We start from the raw sequence: 10,036 nt of genomic DNA on the forward strand, positions 1-10,036 counted from the left end.
AAATGTATCTTTTCACTATAAGACATAGTAAGCACAGTTATTTTCTATTCTCTGACTGACTTAACATCTGAAGTCTTTGAGGGTCTGATTCTGTTATATCTTTTATTGTTGGTTCTCCCTAACGGTGCATGTTTCCTTATATACTTGTGATCTTTGACTGTGCGTGCATATCACTTAGAACTCTATCTGGGTGCATTATTTGAAGTCTGAGTTGAAACTCCATCCTTCAGACCTGATTTGTGTTATTTCAGCCAATTTCCTGGACACACTACTAATCTGCGACCACTTTTAATCAAATTCCCCACTTTATTTGCTTTATTCAGTCTACTGGTAAACATAGTTTTTGTCTGAAAATGCACTCATTATTTAGGAAGTTTTGAAGTTTTTTGGGGCCATACAATGAGCCTGGACCTTAAATCAAGACATGCTCACAAATTCTTAAAGGCTTTGTCCCCGTTTATTCCATGCTGAGGTTGAAAAGGCTACTTCCCTTACTGTCCTGGCTTCAGCAGTGGGTTTATGTCTCATTCATCCTTAGAATGAGCAACCCAGTTTTATACAAAAGGATGTAATACTTCCCTCCTTAGGTGGAGGGAATATATATCTTTTGTTCTTTGCAAAGCTGTCAAAACAGAAGCAGGAGGTTTCTAGAATGCAGCAAAAATCCTCAAGAAGGTGGCACTGGTTCCTGCTGTTTTCCAAAAGTTTCTGATTTCATTTTGATAATGTTCTCTGCACAGTCTTTAACTTTTGTGTTCTGTGTGTGTGTGTGTGTGTGTGTGTGTGTGTGTGTATCGACATGATGTTTCCATCCAGAGAACATCATTACGGTGTTTAATCCACCATAATGTCAAAAAATGGAATCATTGAATTGATATACACATTTTTAAAGCATTTTATACATGTTGCCCTGCTGCTCTCCCACAAAATTGTGTCCATTTGCATTACATTCATCAGTGCGATAATCAGAAGCTATAAATTTTAATGTCTTAGGCGGGCCTTAGTTTAAACATTTCAATTATATTTAATATGAAGCTTTATAAAATCCAAAATACTGAGCTTTTATCTTTTTCAATAAAAATAATAAGGAATAGATTATAGAATGTTTACATTCTAGTGTCCAAAAAAAAAAAACCCAGGGGAAAAAAAATCTATGCATATTTTGAAGTTTAGAAGACCATTTTAGTAGCAATGGTTAAGAGCAAATCTGGGCTTTGTCACTTACTAACTGCTTGACCTTGGGCAGGCCTCCATTTTCTCATCTGTAAAATGGGCAAGATAGTGGCCACCTCAGAGTTGTAAATAAGACAATACTGGTAAAGCACAGCACCTGACAGAAAATAAATTCTCGAAACTAGCAGCAGATATTATTAATTTACCCCAAGTGACTCTACTAGTGGGTGGGGCAGTTGAGATTTGAACTCAAGTTTGCCTGAATCCAAAACCCATGAGAAACCCTTTCAATTTGCAGGTTATGAGACTTAGAGATTGGCTGTTCCTGGAGATCTCCTGCTCAGCAGGACAGATTTTCTTGCTGTCCATTTCCTCACCATAAAGCCCCATAAGATAAGGAGTGGGATCCCTTCCTCATGGGTGATAAAATTGATAAACAGCCTTTCTTCAGGTGGCCGGGAAGATGGAAGACATTCAGACTGAGCGTGCCTGTCAAAAGCAGCCAACCATCTTTCAAAATAAGAAGAGGGCCCCACTTGGAGAAACTGGCAAGGAGAAGCTCCCACCATACTACAGAAACATCAGTCTAGGCTTCAAGATGCCTAAGGAGGCCACAGAGGGCACCGATATTGTCAAGAAATGCCTCTTTAGGGCGCCTGGGTGGCTCAGTTGGTTGAGCGACTGCCTTCGGCTCAGGTCATGATCCTGGAGTCCCTGGATCGAGTCCCGCATCGGGCTCCCTGCTCGGCGGGGAGTCTGCTTCTCCCTCTGACCCTCCCGACCCTCCTCCCTCTCATGCTCTCTCTCTCTCAGTCTCTCTCTCTCAAATAAATAAATAAAATCTTTAAAAAAAAAAAAAAAAAAGAAATGCCTCTTTACTGGTAATGTCTCCATCCAAGAGTGGTCTGGTGTGGTGACCAAGATGAAGCTGCACAGAACCACTGTCATCTGCTGGGACTACCTCTATGACATCCAAAGGTACAACTGTTTTGAGAAATGCCACAAAAACAGGTCTGTGCACCTGTACCCCTGCTTCAGGTGAACACGGGATGTCCAGATTGGTGACACTGTCACAGTGGGCAAGTGCTGGCCCTTGAGCAAGACTGTATGCTTCACTGTGCTCAAAGTCATGAAGGCCACTGGCACCAAGAAGCAATTCCAGAAGTTCTGAGACCAGACATCTGCCCATACCCCCGAAGAAAGTAATTTTCCCAGTTAAAAAAAAAAGTGATAAACATTCTTGGCTTGCTTAGCTATATACTTACAGAAGATAGATGATATTAAGCCTCCCAAACAACTTCTGGGTAAATTTTCTAATGAGGTTTTTAATACAATAAATATCCTGTGATTCTGTTCTTCGGCAATGAACCACTTCTACCTTTCCTCTTGGAGAAGTGAGCACTGACATTTTTTTTCCTGTCCCAAAAAGAGAGAAAACAGCCCACCATTAATCTGAGATGACAAGCCAGTCTGGTTACAGTACTTACAAAATCGGACATTAATTCAATCTCTGTATGGTCAGAGTGAACATGGTATTTGAGCGCTGGTGGTACACATTTTCCCCTGGGGGTCGGCTGTGACGACTGTCATCACAAACTAGCCACATGTTTCTCTCTAGGAGAATGATGTTTCTGAGAATTGGCCCATCTAGAATTTTCTGCAACTGTACTCTTTGTTCCCAACAAAGCTGCTTTAATATTCTAACAATAGGATTGAAAAACATTGAAAGGAGTTATTTACTGATTCAGAATCCTTTTTATTTAATTGGCCACCATGGCATGTGGGCAAGAGTTATAGGCGAAATACTGGCAGCTTCTACCCATGTTCCAAATAGAGTTCCCCAAACTGGAGCCCTGAAAAGCAACAGTCCTGAGAGAGGTTTTGAGACCAAAAAAAAGTTCTATGGTCAATTAAGTGTAGGAAATGCTGTTTATGATGGCCTTCCTGAGGGGCCACCATGCCCATTAAAGTCCTTGAGAAGTTCCATAATAAAGTACCTACTTTCTTTGTATAACCCAGCCTTTCCCACACCCTCTCTGAGGAGAATTTCTAATGACAATGACAGTGGAGAGTCTAATGTTCCAGAAAGACACTTTGGGGAATGCTGCTGACAGGAACAGCAGGCCACAGACTGATTTCAATCTCTCTCTTAATGTCTTAATATATGTGTGTGTCTTTCTATTTCCCTCATCCCTCTGTCTGTCCCTCCATTCCTTCCATTTTCCTCCTTTCCTTTTTCCTCGGGATAATCATTTTATTATGTATTAGCCAGTATACTCAAAACAGGCACATTAATATTCACCACTGTACTGATCCTAGGAACAATATGGACCATTTCCAGCACCCCTGAAGGCTGTCTCATGGCACCCCTTCAAAGGTAACCATGATTCTGACTTCTATCACATAGATGATCTTTGCTAAATTTTGAATATCACATAAGTGGAATTATATGATGTGTATGGTTTTCTTCCAAAACACATTATTATATCATTTGTCTTTCTGTTGTTATCATTGTTGTTTAGATACATCCTTGTATAACTGTCAATGTATCAAAGAACTTGAGCACTGCAGGGATCTGAGACAGCACTAGACCAAGCTCCTCCTTCGTCAGATGAGCAAACTGAGGCCCATGAAGTGAAGTGACTTGCCTCAGGACACCCATATTTAGTCAGAAACCGAATCTTGGGCATGTCCTTCTAGTCCAACCCCTTGTCACTCCGGCTGTTGAAGTAGCCTGCAGGCTGCCTCTGTGGATAAGGGTCCCCTGCCCTCCCAGTCCACTGGTATTCACTTAACTGTGGTTTGACTGCTCTTAACCATCAACACTCGGATGTTAAGGGTGCAAGGTGCAGGGGGGGCTTAGAAAGATGGCGGGTGGCAGCCAAGAATCCTTACCCGGTGGCCTTCTCCTTGGTGAATTCACACCACCCTCCACTTCCGCAGGCCTCCATTAGCACTTGCCAAGCAGACCTAGCTCTTGTGGATGCCCTACATTGTCCGAGCTCACAGAAACTGAAAGGAGGAGCCCAAAATGCCAATTTTTCATTTACAATGGGAAAGTCAACAGCCAGACAGTCCAGATGTTTCTGCAGCCCAGACAGTTAACAAACAAGTCATGTAGGCTTAATACAAGCCTGTCTTCCTCTCCTTTGATAGAACAAGGTGTGCTATGTGGCCACTGCCTCACGGCCTTGGTGTCAGGGTAACTAAGGTGAACTGGGGAGCACATGTACTCTCAACTCCAGCCTCGTGTTGTCTTGTGAAAATGTGAGCTCAGAATGGCAGACCTTCACATTCTGCAAAGGAAGAAAACCTTGATATTTATAATAACATCTCCAAAATCAGAAATCTTCTTCCCACTCTGGGGATGTAAATAAGCAAACATTTGTTTAAGCTGGTTTAACCTCCACACCTGCCATGGCAAAGCCATCCAGGCACTCTCTCTTTACAGAATACCTAACTGCATGGCTATGAAAGCCTGGCTATCAGAAAGTGGTTTACATGGGGCCATGGCCAAGAACACGGGCTGTGGAATCAGAGTACCAAGGATGAGACCCAGTTTCTAGCCCCTAGTAGCTGTGTAACCTTGAGCAAGTTACTTAAACTCTCTGTGCCTTGGTTTTCTCATCTGTAGAGATAATATGCATACTGTAAAAGGTTTCATAAATGAGTTGTTACATACAAAACACTAAAAGCAGTGTTTGACATATGCTCAGTAAATATTAGCCATATTGTCATTAATATTATTACTACTGAGCACAGATGTTCTCAGGATTCAAAATAGTGGACATCAAGAAGTCACTCGAAGCTCCTGAAGTCTGGGGGATCTTCATCTACTGCAGAGATGCCAAGCCAAGGAAACCAGAGACGGCTAATGCTTAGGTGGCACCTTCACAGTTTCCTGGGCATCTCTACGTTGCTGACAACCACAAGACTAATCAATCCCCTTTGCAATAAACACATTCCTTCTTGGATAAACGAAAACAGCTTTAGTAAAGTGGCCGTCAAGTTCTGATGACCTGATGACATTTCCTTTCTAAGATGGCTTTACACAGCCCAGCTGCAATATGAGCTGATTCCAAGTTCTAACTCTAATGTCAATCTTTCTTAACATTTAATTTTAAAAAGCATTTTTAAATACAGCAATGCATTCTTCATTATACCTTCTCAATGCATAATACCTTCTCAGTGTGAAAAACATAAATCTTTATATATAAGGCTGAGGCCATGACGTTTTTTATTGTGGTAAAATATACATAACATAAAATTTGCCATTTTTACCATTTTAAGTATGGTTCAATGGCATTAAGTACCTTCACATCACTGTGCAATCATCACTGCTATCCATATCCAGAATTTTTTCATCTGAAATTCTGGTGTGAAACCCTTTGGTCCCAACTGAAATCTCCTCTCTTTTGGGCTTGGCATGTATACAATTTCAGACAGTACCTTCTATGTTAGGGGGAACCCAATACATGCTGGAGGGGCACGATGACCCAGGAGGGAGATAATCCACTGGCAGGTGTCTCACCTGAAGGCCTTCTCACTCCAAATCGGGGAGAAGCATTACCAAGCAATAAAATGACAGTGTTATCTCAAAGGAGGCAATCAGAATCTGGCTGACTACCATCTGAGCAATTAAATACTCTAATATTTTCCACAGTCCCTGTGAATGTGAAATTCGGTGCCTGCTACAAAGACATGGCATTAGCAGAGACAATAATTTTTCATATTTGCAAATATCCTTTACCTACTTTGGGTAGAAATGGACATTAGTAGGGGCGCCTGGGTGGCTCAGTCGTTAAGCGTCTGCCTTCGGCTCAGGTCATGATCCCAGGGTCCTGGGATCGAGCCCCGCATCGGGCTCCCTGCTCAGCGGGAAGCCTGCTTCTCCCTCTCCCACTCCCCCTGCTTGTGTTCCCTCTCTGGCTGTCTTTCTCTCTGTCAAATAAATAAAATCTTTAAAAAAAAAAAAAAAAAAAAAGAAATGGACATTAGTAGTCTACATTCTTGTCAAAGCTAGCCATAAGTGTTGTCATTCCTGGTTTTGGTTTTAACTTAAAAGCAAAACTGGAAAGAGACATCCTGTTTGTGAAACATGATGTCGTAGGCTAATGCTACAAATACATATAAATTTTGAATAAAATAAAATAAGCAAGCATAACTAAAGAGGTGAGCTTTGGGGAAAAAGGAAACAAGGAAAGAAAGAACAAGCAAAGGGAAATTTCCCCACCCAGGTGGCAATGACTTTGTGTGCAGTGGCTCAGGGAATGATCAAATGTGATTCAGGCCCTCAGGGCAAGAGTTTGCACCCTCTGTGGGGAGAGCAGGGGCCTCATTCAAAACCAAGAACTGAAACCAAAGCCATGTGTCCAACCTGGACTTTGGAGGGGTGAACCTCTTGATAAACAAGGAGACTAAAAAAACTGAACCTACTAGCCCCTGGAAGTGGCAAAGCAGCTTTCTCTACTGATAGCTCTGGGGAGAAAACAAAGCTACTTGTGAGGAGTCCAAATCCTAGACCAAAGTAGGTGTGCATCCTAACCCACACTACCTGTGTAGTGTGCAAGTCCCCAAAAACTTCAGATAATATACTGTGAAAGAGATGATGAAATAAGTATGTTTACAATTATTAGAAATACAGAAAGAGAAAAGTCATGAAAACAGGTAATTAAGAAAAAGAACAAAAACTTTAAAAATGGAAAATACGATTCTTAAACTTTAACTGGATGGGTTAAAAACATATTAAACAAGATTAAAAAGAATTAATGAACTAGAAGGCAGCTATGAAGACATTTTCTAGAAAGAAGTACAGAAAAATAGAAAGAAAATATAGAAAGCAGTTAAGAGACATGTAAGACAGAATAAAAAGAATATCGATGTCTTACAGGAATTCCAAAAATAAGTAAATAAAATGTTGTTTGAAAATAATGGCTAATGATTTTTTTGGAAATGATGAAAGACCTGAATCCTCAGGAGCAGGAAAATAAGAATAAATAAAAATAAAAAATAAATCCTAAATATATAGTAGTGAAATTACAAAATGCGAAAAACAGAAAACCTGAAAGTAACCAGATAAAAGACAAACTGCCTATGAGAGAGTAAGAATTAGACTAAGACTATATTTCTCATCAGCAACAATAGGAGCCAGCAGTACAGGGGTTGGCAAACTCCCTCTGTAAAAGGCCAGATGATAAATATTTTAGGCTTCACAAGCCACATGTTCTTTGTGCAACTACCCAACTCTGCTAATATAGCATAACAGCCAGAAACAATATGAACACAAATGAGCATAATTGTATTCTAATAAAATTCTAGGGGCCCCTGGTGGCTCAGTCAGTTAAGCATCTGACTTCATTCAGCTCAGGTCATGATCTCAGGGTCCTGGGATTGAGCCCCAAGTCCGGCTCCAGGCTCAACAGGGAGTCTGCTTCTCCCTCAGCCCCTCCCCCCACTTGTGCACCCGCTCTTGCTCTCTCTCTCTCTCAAATAAATCTTTAAAAAAAATTCTACTCATGGATGGACACTGAAATTTGACTTTTATATAATTTTAGGGTGTCCTGAAATACTCTGTGGATTTTTTCAGTTGTTTAAAAATATTTTAAAAGCAATTCTTAGCTTATGGGCCATACAAAAATAGCCTATGGGCTGAATTTGACCTATGCGCTACAGTTTCCCAATCACCAGAATAGTATCTTTTAAGAAGTAAAGATAAAAAGGAAAGGGGGATGGGGGAATGCGTTAGCCTGGTGATGGGTATTAAGGAGGGCACGTACTGAATGGAGCACTGGGTGTTATACACAAACAATGAATCATGGAACACTACATCAAAAACTAATGATGTAATGTATGGTGATTAACATAACATAATAAAATTAAAAAAATAGCCATTAACCTAGAATTCTATGCCTGGCTAAACAATCACTAAAAGATGAAAGCTAAAAAAAGACAATTTACTACAAAGATGGAAAGAAATTACCAAAGAATCTGGTTGAAAGAACTCCTAAAAGATGTGTATCAGGAATAATAAAATTAAAATCAGAAGGGAGTGAAATATAAGATAAAATGCTGGAGGGAGAGAGAAACAAACAAGCAGGTGTATCTGAAGAAGCACTGAAGGCAAAAAAAAAAAAAAAAAAAAAAGTAATAATGATGATACATTTTGCTTAAAAAACAAACAGCATCGAATTACCAGACAATAAAAACTTGTAAGATGGAAGGAGGGCAACCAGAAACAAAACATTCACAGTGTCTGTATCTCTCAAAAGAGGCCAGAGATGATTAACATTAAATTCTGTTAAATCAGTTATGCATAAGTTACAAGTTTAAGGGACATCCCATAAGGGAAACATCTTTTTACTTTAATAGGTATTTATTTACTTTGTTAGGTGACTTTATTTCAGTGATATAAAATCTCAATCAACTTATTTAAAATTTGAAAAGTGAGATAACTTACAAATATTTAAATAATAAAATTGGTAGTAAAGGGCTATGGCAAATATTTTTATACTGGTTGCAAATGACTTCAGTTCAAGTTTTCTCAAAAGCACTATTCATAGAGATAGATGTGATTTTTCCAAATACATAAAATACACACAGCATTTTTATAATTTTTTTTTCTAAACACCAAAAGAGACTTGCAACTGTCATTTCTTAACCAATAAGCTATCACGCCATGAAGACATGGAGGAATATTAAATGCATATTACCAAGTGAAAGAAACCAACCTGAAAAAGCTACATACTATATGATGCCAATGATAGGACATTCTGGAAAAGGTAAAACTATCAGACAATTTTTAAAAATCAGTGGTTGCAGGAGGCAAAGGAGGAAGGAGGAATAAATAGGTGGAGCACAAAGGAATTTTCAGATAGTGAAACTATTCTTTACCATACTTTGATGGTAGATACAGGTCGCTAAATTCCACAGAATGTATAATACCAAGAGCGAACCCTAATGTTAACTTGTGAACTTTGGGTGATAATGATGTGTCAGTGTAGGTTCATCAACTATAACAAATGTACTACGCTGGTGAGAAATATTGGGGAAAGGGGAATGACAGGCGTGAGAAACAGGAATTCTCTGTACCTTCATTCAAGTTTTCTGTGAAACTAAAACTACTATTTTAAAAAGTCGGGTTTTTTTTAATTCGCTTGCATATAATTAATTTTTTGTTTTGAAGACAGGTCAAGAATTATACCAGCTAACATTTACGGAGCATTTTACTAGATTTTCTCTTAAATGCTGATGAAATAGATACTATTATTTTCGTCTCATAACTAAGGACATCGGGGCTAAGAGAATTTACGTAATTAAGGCACATTCACAGAAAATGTAAACATCTGTTTATCTGACCACAAGGATGGCTTATTTGCTAGTACTCTGATGATTTATTTTCATTTTCTTCTATTATCTGGCTTTAAAATACCTTCAGTTATTTTAATTACAAGCCTTATATTTTATTTGTGCACGACTGTCCAGAAAGGAAGACCTCAGAGCCTACAAAGCCTAGAATGCAGCGCGGCGCCGGGCCACCTTAGGGACGCAGCAGCTCGCCCCTTACCACACTGGGAAAGGTAGTTTTCTGGCCTGCCTCTCTTCCCCCGCCCCCGAGCCTCCGGATCGGAGCTTTGTTCCTATTCCCCTTCCCCGGCGCCACGGTTCGACCGACCCACCTGTCCTCGCAGGTCCTCCCAGTTCTGGAGACTGACGTGGGGATGCGCCCTTGACGCCCTGGACTCCGTCCCCGCGTCCCTGTCGGGCGGGCCAGCGCTACCCACCTCACCAGCAAATCCCAGACACAGCGCTCAGAGGAGGACGCTCAGCCCGGTTACCACAGAAACGAAGTGCCTACGTCACGGCG

At 40.3% G+C, this 10,036-nt stretch overlaps 1 protein-coding gene and 1 pseudogene across 1 annotated transcript in view; one reads left to right on the forward strand and one right to left on the reverse strand.

Annotated features, from left to right (window-relative positions):
- Nucleotides 1-10,035, reverse strand: part of CFAP61 (cilia and flagella associated protein 61) — a 291,248-nt gene extending 281,213 nt beyond the window's left edge. The window contains exons 1-3 of the mRNA XM_078056863.1: nucleotides 9,849-10,035; nucleotides 5,928-6,132; nucleotides 2,439-2,589 (exon numbers count right to left, since the gene is read on the reverse strand). Coding sequence (XP_077912989.1) covers nucleotides 2,439-2,589; nucleotides 5,928-5,946 — 170 coding nt within the window. The 5' untranslated portion in view covers nucleotides 5,947-6,132; nucleotides 9,849-10,035. The remainder of the gene's footprint in view (nucleotides 1-2,438; nucleotides 2,590-5,927; nucleotides 6,133-9,848) is intronic.
- Nucleotides 1,636-2,344, forward strand: LOC144379375 (small ribosomal subunit protein uS17-like; annotated as a pseudogene).
- Nucleotide 10,036: the final 1 nt, after the last annotated feature.

Source organism: Halichoerus grypus, chromosome 10, assembly GCF_964656455.1.
Source record: "Halichoerus grypus chromosome 10, mHalGry1.hap1.1, whole genome shotgun sequence".
In the NCBI taxonomy this organism is placed as follows: Eukaryota; Metazoa; Chordata; class Mammalia; order Carnivora; family Phocidae; genus Halichoerus; species Halichoerus grypus.